At 37.2% G+C, this 10,806-nt stretch overlaps 1 protein-coding gene across 2 annotated transcripts in view; it reads left to right on the top strand.

Moving 5' to 3' along the window:
• LOC133650193 (Na(+)/citrate cotransporter-like) overlaps positions 1-9,883 on the top strand; it is a 16,348-nt gene extending 6,465 nt beyond the window's left edge. Inside the window, exons 3-13 of one of the 2 annotated variants that reach the window (XM_062047131.1) lie at positions 50-186; positions 254-450; positions 3,115-3,255; positions 3,329-3,494; positions 3,556-3,678; positions 5,449-5,661; positions 5,733-5,839; positions 6,933-7,036; positions 7,103-7,264; positions 7,333-7,470; positions 8,680-9,883. In XM_062047131.1, coding sequence (XP_061903115.1) covers positions 50-186; positions 254-450; positions 3,115-3,255; positions 3,329-3,494; positions 3,556-3,678; positions 5,449-5,661; positions 5,733-5,839; positions 6,933-7,036; positions 7,103-7,264; positions 7,333-7,470; positions 8,680-8,808 — 1,617 coding nt within the window. In that variant the 3' untranslated portion in view covers positions 8,809-9,883. Of the gene's footprint in view, positions 1-49; positions 187-253; positions 451-3,114; positions 3,256-3,325; positions 3,495-3,555; positions 3,679-5,448; positions 5,662-5,732; positions 5,840-6,932; positions 7,037-7,102; positions 7,265-7,332; positions 7,471-8,679 lie in introns of both variants that reach the window. The other variant, XM_062047130.1, reaches the window with a different exon arrangement.
• The last annotated feature ends 923 nt before the right edge of the window (positions 9,884-10,806 follow it).

Below are 10,806 nucleotides of genomic sequence, written 5' to 3'. Positions count from 1 at the left end.
CCACACCCACACACCCACTGAGAGGGTCCTGACGTGCAGGTGTGTGCAGGTGTGCATGCAGTACCTGCGGGACACCAACATGCTGTTTGTGGGCGGGCTCATGGTGGCGGTGGCCGTGGAACACTGGAACCTCCACAAGAGGATCGCGCTGAAGGTTCTGCTGGTGGTGGGCGTGCGCCCGGCCATGTGAGTCACACGTGCAGGTGGTCACCTCCCACTACCACTCCCACCCAACCCCGCACGTGTTTTGCAGGCTGATGCTGGGCTTCATGGGCGTGACGGCCTTCTTGTCCATGTGGATCAGCAACACGGCCACCACCGCCATGATGGTCCCCATCGTGCAGGCCGTGCTGGACCAGCTCCACCGCCGCCAGGACGCCGACCCCGACCCCGGGGAGCAGAGCAGCGTGCAGGTTTTCCACGTGGGTGTGCAGCTACCTGGACAACCGGGTGAGTCCGGTCATTTCCTGTCATCTGAAATTTGTTCACGCCCCCAAAATTAAGGAATGTTGACAATTATTGTAATTAATATAATGTTTACATTTTTTTATTTCCCTAAAACATTTCCAGGAATTCCAGGATTTTTTTCCCCATTTAAAATAATTGACCATTTTTTTCCGTATTTTCAATAAAAATAACATTAAAATGCTCTTTGCTAATTTATGTTAGTTTATGTTATTGTTAGCATGCTAATTAGCATGATAGCTTTTTGGCTCATTCATTAAATGCTGGCTACAATTTTTTTTATCTCCCAAAAATTCTCACATTTCCAGGAATTCCAGGATTTTTTTCCCCTTTTGAAATAGTTTTTTTTAAAAATCCGTATTTTCAATAAAAATAACAACGTTAAAATGCTCTTTGCTCATTTATGTTAGTGTATGTTATTGTTAGCATGCTAATTAGCATGATAGCTTTTTGGCTCATTCATTAAGTGCTGGCTAGAATTTTTTTTTTTTTTCAAAAATTCCCACATTTCCAGGAATTGCAGGATTTGTTTCCTCTTTTGAAATAATTGACCATTTTTTCCCGTATTTTCAATGAAAATAACAACGTTAAAATGCTCTTTACTAATTTATGTTAGTTTATGTTATTGTTAGCATGCCAATGTAAACATTAGCATGATAGCTTTTTGGCTCATTCATTAAACGCTGGCTAGAATTTATTTTTTTTCAAAAAATTCCCACATTTCCAGGAATTCCAGGATTATTTTCCTCATTTGAAATAATTGACCATTTTTTTTCCATATTTTCAAGGAAAATAACAACGTTAAAATACTCTTTGCTAATTTATGTTAGTTTATGTTATTGTTAGCATGCTAATGTTAACATTAGCATGATAGCTTTTTGGCTCATTCATTAAATGCTGGCTAGAATTTTTTTATTTTCCAATAATTCCCACATTTCCAGAAATTCCAGAATTTTTTTCCTCTTTTGAAATAATTGACAATTTTTTTCTGTAGTTTCAATGAAAATAACAACGTTAAAATGCTCTTTGCTATTTTATGTTAGTTTATGTTATTGCTAGCATGCTAATGTTAACATTAGCATGATAGCTTTTTGGCTCATTCATTAAACGCTGGCTACAATTTTTTTTATTTTCCAAAAATTCCCACATTTCCAGGAATTCCAGGATTTTTTTGTCCCCCATTTGAAATAATTGACAATTTGTTTCCGTATTTTCAATGAAAATAACAATGTTAAAATGCTCTTTGCTAATTTATGTTAGTTTATGTTATTGTTAGCATGCTAATTAGCATGATAGCGTTTTGGCTCATTCATTAAATGCTGGCTAGAATTATTTTTTTTCAAAAATTCCAACACTTCCAGGAATTCCAGGATTTTTTTCCTCTTTTGAAATAATTGACAATTTTTTTCAGTATTTTCAATGAAAATAACAACGTTAAAATGCTCTTTGCTAATTTATGTTAGTTTATGTTATTGTTAGCATGCTAATGTTAAAATTACCACGATAGCTTTTTGGCTCATTCCTTAAACGCTGGCTAGAATTTTTTTATTTTCCAAAAATTCCCACATTTCCAGGAATTCCAGGATTTTTTTTTCCCCATTTGAAATAACTGACAATTTTTTTCCCGTATTTTCAATGAAAATAACAACTTAAAATGCTCTTTGCTAATTTATGTTAGTTTATGGTATTGTTAGCATGCTAATGTTAACATTAGCATGATAGCTTTTTGGCTCATTCATTAAATGCTGGCTATAATTTATTTTTATTTTCCAAAAATTCCCACATTTCCAGGAATTCCAGGATTGTTTTCCCCTTTTGAAATAATTGACAATTTTTTTCTGTATTTTCAATGAAAATAACGTTAAAATGCTCTTTGCTAATTTATGTTAGTTTATGTTATTGTTAGCATGCTAATTAGCATGATAGCTTTTTGGCTCATTCATTAAATGCTGGCTAGAATTTTTTTTATTTTCCAAAAATTCCCACATTTCCAGGAATTCCAAGATTTTTTTTCCCCCATTTGAAATAATTGACAATTTTTTTCCGTATCTTCAATGAAAATAACGTTAAAATGCTCTTTACTAATTTATGTTAGTTTATGTTATTGTTAGCATGCTAATGTTAACATTAGCATGATAGCTTTTTGGCTCATTCATTAAATGCTGGCTAGAATTGTTTTTAATTTTCCAAACATTCCCACATTTCCAGGAATTCCAGGATTTTTTTTTCCTCATTTGAAATAATCAACAATTTTCTTTCGTATTTTCAATGACAATAACAATGCTAACATGCTCTTTGTTAATTTATGTTAGTTTATGTTACTGTTAGCATGCTAATATTAGCATATTAGCATGCTAGCTTTTTAGCTAATTTTACAGGCATATGCCTCAGAGTCAAATGCGATGCATGTGAACTGTTAGCATACTGACATTAGCGCGTTAGCATGCTAGCTTTTTTTAAGCTAATTTCAGAGGTATACATTTAAGTGTCAAATATTTTTGTACTTGATGCTATCTGGCTAGCATGCTAACCGTTAGCATTCTTTTTCTGGTATTAATTTATTTATCTTGCCTCTGATTGGCCGACAAGCCTAGGGGGAGTGTCATGTGGACGGTGGGCGTGTCTTGAGCTGCTTTCTGTGTCCTGCAGGAGAGGGCGTGCAAAGTGAAGTGGGCGGAGTCTACCAGGAAGTGAACGGCCAAGTGGGCGGAGTCGCGGAGACGGTCTACCAGGAAGTGAACGGCCAAGAGGCGCTCAAACCACCGCCGCAAGACAAACCTCCATCCCGAGGTCAGGGGTCAAGCAGACCCGCCCCCCGCGAGGTCAAGCAGACAGGAAGTGAGTGGTGTTGTGCTTCCAGCAGGCGTGGTGTGTCCAATGGAGGAGGAGGAGGCGGTGAGCGTCGGCGAGGAGCGGAAGAGGCAGAGCAAAGGCCTCCTGCTGTGCGTGAGCTACGCGGCGAGCATCGGCGGCATCGCCACTTTGACAGGAACCGGACCCAACCTGGTTCTGGTGGGCCAGATGAGCCAGTAAGCAGCATGGGCTCTGTGCTTTTTAAGAGGAGACTCTTATTGTGAAAGTCTCCCGCAGACTCTTCCCGGAGAACGGCGACGTGATCAACTTTGCGTCGTGGTTCGCGTTCGCCTTCCCCACCATGGTTCTGATGCTGGCGCTGGCCTGGTTCTGGCTGCAGTTCGTCTTCGTCGGCTGCAAGTGAGTCCGAGCAACTCTTTTTTCTGCACTGAATTTTTACACTGAATTGTTCTTACGCTGATTTTTTTACACAATATTTCTGCCTAGAATTTTTTTACACTGACATTTTTTGCAAAGAATTTTACACTGAACTTTTTTGCACTGAATTTTTACGCATTGAATTGTTCTTACACTTGTTTCTACACACTGATATTTGTACACAATATTTCTGCCAATAATGTTTTTAATCTGAATTTTGTGCACTGAATTTTTACACTAATTTTTTACAGAATTTTTTTTTACACAATATTTCTGCCTATAATTTTTTTACACTGAATTTGTCTGCACTGATATTTTTACGCTGTCTTTTTTTGCACTGAATTTTTACACAAATTTTTCTGCACTGAAATTTTTACACGGAATATTTCTGCCAAGAATTTTTTTGCACTTATTTTTTAAAAACTGAATTGTTCTTACACTGTATTTCTATACACTGCTTTTTTTACACAATATTTCAGCCTATAATTTTTTTACACCAACTTTTTTTCACTGAATTTTTACGCATTGAATTGTTCGTACACTTGTTTCTACACACTGATATTTTTACACAATATTTCTGCCTAGAATTTTTTTACACTGACTTTTTTTCTACTGAATTTCTACACTAACATTTTTTGCACTGAATTTTTTGCACTGAATTTTTACGCATTGAATTGTGCTTACACTTGTTTCTACACACTGATATTTGTACTCAATATTTCTGCCTATAATGTTTTTACACTGAATTTTTTGCACTGAATTTTTACACACATTTTTCACACAATTTTTTTTACAGAATATTTCTGCCTATAATTTTTTTACACTGAATTTTCGGCACTGAACTTTTACACTGCCTTTTTTGCACTGAATTTGTACACAAATTTTTCTGCACTGAAATTTTTACACTGAATATTTCTGCCCAGAATTTTTTTGCACTGATTTTTTACAAACTGAATTGTTCTTACACTGAATTTCAAATACACCGCTTTTTTACACAATATTTCTGCCTATAATATTTTACACTGACTTTTTTTGCACTGAATTTTTAGACTACTTTTTTTTACACACTTTTTTTTTTTTACACAATATTTCTGCCTATATAATTTTTTACACTGAAATGTTCTGCATTTAATTTTTTACACTGCCTTTTTTACACTAATTTTTCTGCACTGAATTTTTTTACAGTGATTTTTTACACTGAACATTTCTGCCCAGAATTTTTCTGCACTGAAATTTGACACTGATATTTTCTGCATTGAATTTTTACCCTAATTTTTCTGCACTGAATTGTTTTACACTGACTTTTTTTTAACAGAATTCTTTGCACTGAATTTTTTAGCACTGAATTTTTGCACTAATTGTTTACACTATTTTTTTTTTTTAAACACAATATTTCTGCCTATAATTTTTTTACACAAAATTTTTTACAGACTTATAGGCACTGAATTTTTTTACACAGAATTTTTTTGCACTGAATTTTTGCACTAATTGTTTACACTAATATTTTTAACACAATATTTCTGCCTATAATTTTTCTGCACTGAATTTTTTACAGACTTTTCTGCAACGAATGTTTTAACACTGAACATTTCTGCCCAGAATGTTTTTGCACTGAATTGTTTACGCTGACTTCTTTTGCACTGAATTTTTTTTACACAGAATATTTCTGCCCAGAATTTTTTTACACCAAATTTTTGACAGACTTTTTTTGCAGTGAATATTTACGCTGACCCTGTGACCTCTGATCGGCAGCTTTCGGCGAACGTGGGGGTGCGGCGCGGGGCCGACGGCGGAGGAGCGGGCGGCGTACGAGGTGATCAAAGACGAGCACCGCCGTCTGGGCCGCATGAGCTACGGCGAGGTCAACGTGCTGCTGCTTTTCGTCCTCATGGTGGCGTTGTGGTTCACGCGGGACCCTCGCTTCGTGGACGGCTGGGCCACGCGCCTCTTCAACGCCAAGGGCGAGTGAGTAACGCGTGGTGGGCGGGTCACATGACCGCCGACTCCGCCCACCTACAGGAAGTGTGTCTCCGCAGGTTCGTGACGGACGCCACCGTCTCTCTCCTGGTGGCGCTCATGTTGTTCGTCCTGCCCTCTGAGCCACCGCGCTATCTGTGCTGCTGGGGGCGGAGCTCCGACGCAGGTGGGCATGCACACACGCCCACGTTCACCGCAGGCTGCCGGTCAGAGGTCACAGGGTCAGCGTAAATATTCACTGCAAAAAAAGTCTGTAAATAATTTGGTGTAAAAAAATTATGGGCAGAAATATTCTGTGTAAAAAAAAATTCAGTGGAAAAAATTCAGTGGAAAACATTTCTGGGCAGAAATGTTCAGTTAAAACATTCGGTGCAGTAAAGTCTGTAAAAAATTCAGTGCAAAAAAATTATAGGCAGAAATAATGTGTTAAAAAAATGAGTGTAAACAATTAGTATAAAAATTCAGTGCAAAAAAATTCAGTGTAAAAAAATTCAGTGCTAAAAAATTCAGTGTAAAAAAATTTGGTGCAAAAAAAGTCAGTGTAAAACAATTCAGTGCAAAAAAATTAGGGTAAAAATTCAGTGCAAAAAAAAGTTAGTGTAAAAAATTCATTGCAGAAAATATCAGTGTCAAATTTCAGTGCAGAAAAATTCCGGGCAGAAATGTTCAGTGTAAAAAAATCACTGTAAAAAAAATTCAGTGCAGAAAAATTTGTGTAAAAAATTCAGTGCAAAAAAGGCAGTGTAAAAAATTCAATGTAGAAAAATTCAGTGTAAAAAAATTATAGGCAGAAATATTGTGTTAAAAAAATGAGTGTAAACATTTAGTGTAAAAATTCAGTGCAAAAAAATTCAGTGTAAAAAAATTCAGTGTAAAAAAATTCCGTGCTAAAAAATTCAGTGTAAAAAAATTCCGTGCAAAAAAAGTTAGTGTAAAAAATTCAATGCAGAGAATATCAGTGTCAAATTTCAGTGCAGAAAAATTCTGGGCAGAAATGTCAGTGTAAAAAAATCACTGTAAAAAAATTCAGTGCAGAAAAATTTGTGTAAAAAATTCAGTGCAAAAAAGGCAGTGTAAAAAATTCAATGTAGAAAAATTCAGTGTAAAAAAATTATAGGCAGAAATTAGTGTAAAAGAAGTAGTCTAAAAATTCAGTGCAAAAAAAGTCAGTGTAAAAAAATAATAGGCATAAATATTGTGTAAAAAAAAAAGCAGTGTATAGAAATACAGTGTATGTGTCTTTGCTGTCTTCCAATCAGGCCCCGCCCCTCCCCTGCTCACCTGGCAGGTGACCCAGAAGAAGATGCCGTGGAACATCGTGCTGCTGCTGGGCGGCGGCTTCGCGCTGGCGAAAGGAAGCGAGGTGGGCGGCGGCGGCGGAGGCGGTGGAGTGGCAGACAGGAAGTGCTGAACGCTTGTGTGTCCTCAGGAGTCGGGACTCTCCCGCTGGCTGGGGGAACAGATGGCGCCGCTTCACTCCATCCCGCCGTGGGCCGTGGTGGTGGCGCTCTGCCTCCTCATCGCCGTCTTCACAGAATGTGCCAGCAACGTCGCCACGGCGACACTCTTCCTGCCCATTGTGGCGTCCATGGTAAGCGCGCCGCCTTCCGTCGCCGTCGCCGTGTCTCGCCTGACGACCCGTGTGGCGCCTGTGTGCAGTCCCAGTCCATCGGGCTGAACCCGCTCTACGTCATGATCCCCTGCACCCTCAGCGCCTCCTTCGCCTTCATGCTGCCCGTCGCCACACCCCCCAACGCCATCGTCTTCTCTGCGGGATACCTCAGGGTGTCGGACATGGCGAGTCTGGCTTCACTCAGGCCGAATATTACCTGCCTCAGATAAACATATAGCCTGTTAGCTGTAGCCACATGCTAATTGTTAGCCACATGCTAGTAAACATAAAACTTAAGCCACATGCTAATTGTTAGCCACATGCTAGTGGAAATAAAACTTAAGCCACATGCTAATTGTTAGCTACGTGCTGGTTGACATAAAACTTAATCCACATGCTAATTGTTAGTCACATGCTAGTAAACATAAAACTTAAGCCACATGCTAATTGTTAGCCACATGCTAGTGAACATAAAATTTAAGCCAAAAAAAAATTATAGGCAGAAATATTGTGTTAAAACAATTAGTGTAAACAATCAGTACAAAAATTCAGTGCAAAAAAATTCTGTGTCAAAAAATTCTGTGTCAAAAAATTCAGTGCAAAAAAAAAATAGTGTAAAAATTCTGTGCAAAAAAAGGCAGTGTAAAACAATTCAGTGCAGAAAAATTAGGGTAAAAATTCAGTGCAAAAAAAGTTAGTGTAAAAAAGTCAATGCGGAAAATAGTGTAAAATGTCAGTGCAGAAAAATTCTGGGCAGAAATGTTCAGTGTAAAAAAAATTCAGTGCAGAAAAATTAGTGTGAAAAAATTCAGTGCAAAAATGGCAGTGTAAAAAATGAAATGCAGAAAATTTCAGTGTAAAAAATATTTTGTAAAATATTGTGTAAAGAAAAATTTGTGTAAAAAAAGTAGTCTAAAAATTCAGTGCAAAAAACGATAGTGTAAAAAAAATAATAGGCAGAAATATTGTGTAAAAAAAAGCAGTGTATAAAAATTCAGTGTAAGAACAATTCAGTTTGTAAAAAATCAGTGCAAAAAAATTCTGGGCAGAAATATTCAGTGTAAAAATTTCAGTGCAGAAAAATTAGTGTACAAATTTGGTGCAAAAAAAGGCAGAGTAAAAAATACAGTGTAAAAATTCAGTGTAAAAACATTATAGGCAGAAATATTGTGTAAAAATAGCAGTGTGTAGAAACAAGTGTAAGAACAATTCAATGCGTAAAAATTCAGTGCAAAAAAAGTCAGTGTAAAAAAAATTATAGGTAGAGATATTGTGTAAAAATCAATGTAAGAACAATTCAGTGTAAAAATTCAGTGCAGAAAAAAGAGTTGCTATATATATGTTCAAACATGCTGATAAACAAACACTAACTAGCACATGTGCGCCCCCTGCAGGTTAAAACCGGCGTGGTGATGAACGTCATCGGCATCGTGTGCATCAGCGTGGCCATCAACAGTTGGGGTCGACTCTTGTTCTCCCTGGACTCCTTCCCTTCCTGGGCAAATGTCACCACACCCATTTAGCTCCGCCCATGAAGGCTTCCGCATCGACATTTTATTTTGAAGAGTCTTACACTTCCGGTCAAACCTGTGCAGTGGGCGGAGTCTGCACGTGACAAGCTGCTACAAAAAAAAAAAAAGTTCATGTCTTACTTTTTACTGCTCGTCATGGTCACTTTTGATGACGAGCAAATGTATTTATTTAGACTTGTATTTTGACTACTAACTATGGCACAATAGTGACGTAAGAATGTTTTTTGAACACGTTCAGCAGACTGACCTCACTTTAATAAGCTTTACATAAATATTTGTCACTCGCACGTGTTTAATCGATACAACATCAGCTAGTATTGCGTTTATTTATGCATTCTTATCGTGTCTAATGAAGTGGCAAACAGAAACAATAACGTGTAACATATGTAATATAGATAACAATAAATGAAATGTTATTAAGTCTTATGTTTGTTGCATAATGTCTCCCTCAAGCGCTCATTTGATGAATTACAGCTGCCGTAAAGTGTCCAAAAAAAAGTCAAAAAATGTCATTTCCGGCAAACATTATTGTGTTGTGTTGCGGCTAATCGCAAAACAACAAAGCGTTTTTTCTTCGTATTTTCACTCTTTGGTTCCAAGGTGTACTTTTAATCTGCTTTTATATGTGTTTATATTCATGAAACGCTTAGTTAGTCAATTTTTGGCAGACTGGCGTCACTTTAATAAGCTTTACATAAATATTTGTCACTCGATTATGTTTAATCGATACAACATCAGCTAGTATTGAGTTTATTTATGCATTCTTGTCGTGTCTAATGAAGTGGCAAACAGAAACAATAACGTGTAACATGTAATACAGATAAGAATAAATTAAATGTTATTAAGTCATATGTTTGTTGCATAATGTTTCCCTCAAGCGGTCATTTGGTGAACCACAGCTACCGTAAAGTGTCAAAAAAAAGTCAAAAAATGTCATTTCCGGCAAACATTACTGTGTTGTGTTGCGGCTAATCGCAAAACAACAAAGCGTATTTTTTTCGTATTTTCACACTTTGGTTCCAAGGAGTACTTTCTAATCAGCTTTTATATGTGTTTATATTCATGAAACGCTTAGTCAATCACTTTTTTAGCAGACTGACCTCACTTTAATAAGCTTTACATAAATATTTGTCACACGTTCGTGTTTAATCGATACAACATCAGCTAGTATTGCGTTTATTTATGCATTCTTATCGTGTCTAATGAAGTGGCAAACAGAAACAATAACATGTAACTATATGTCCGATATTATCAGCCGATGAATGCTTTAAAATGTAATATCGGAAATTATTGGTATTGGGTTTGTTTTATCGGTATCGTTTTTTTTTTGTTTTTTTTTTAATTAAATCAACGTAAAAAAACACAAGATACACTTACAATTAGTGCACCAAGCCAAAAAAACCTCCCTCCCCCATTTACACTCATTCACACAAAAGGGTTGTTTCTTTCTGTTATTAATATTCTGGTTCCTACATTATATATCAATATATATCAATACAGTCTGCAAGGGATACAGTCCGTAAGCACACATGATTGTGCGTGCTGCTGCTCCACTATCAATCAATCAATCAATGTTTATTTATATAGCCCTAAATCACAAGTGTCTCAAAGGGCTGTACAAGCCACAACGACATCCTCTGTGTCGAGTGGGTCTGACATAATATTGTGAAAGTCCAACACATCAGCGAAAGTCCAGTCCATGGTGGGGCCAGCGGGAACCATCCCGAGCGGAGACGGGTCAGCAGCGGAGAGATGTCCCCATCTGATGGACAGGCTAGCGGTCCACCCCGGAGCAGAGTAGAAAAGAAAAGAAAAGAAACGGCAGATCAACTGGTCTAAAAAGGGAGTCTATTTAAAGGCTAGAGTATACAAATGAGTTTTAAGATGAGACTTAAATGCTTCTACTGAGGTAGCATCTCTAACTTTTACCGTAGTAGTAGTAGTACTAACCTTTAACAGTTAATTTTACTCATTTTCATTAATTACTAG

The sequence above is a fragment of the Entelurus aequoreus genome, linkage group LG05 (genome assembly GCF_033978785.1).
Source record: "Entelurus aequoreus isolate RoL-2023_Sb linkage group LG05, RoL_Eaeq_v1.1, whole genome shotgun sequence".
In the NCBI taxonomy this organism is placed as follows: Eukaryota; Metazoa; Chordata; class Actinopteri; order Syngnathiformes; family Syngnathidae; genus Entelurus; species Entelurus aequoreus.
The sequence above is the reverse complement of the archived record's forward strand: the minus strand, read 5'-3'. Positions and strand labels throughout refer to the sequence as shown.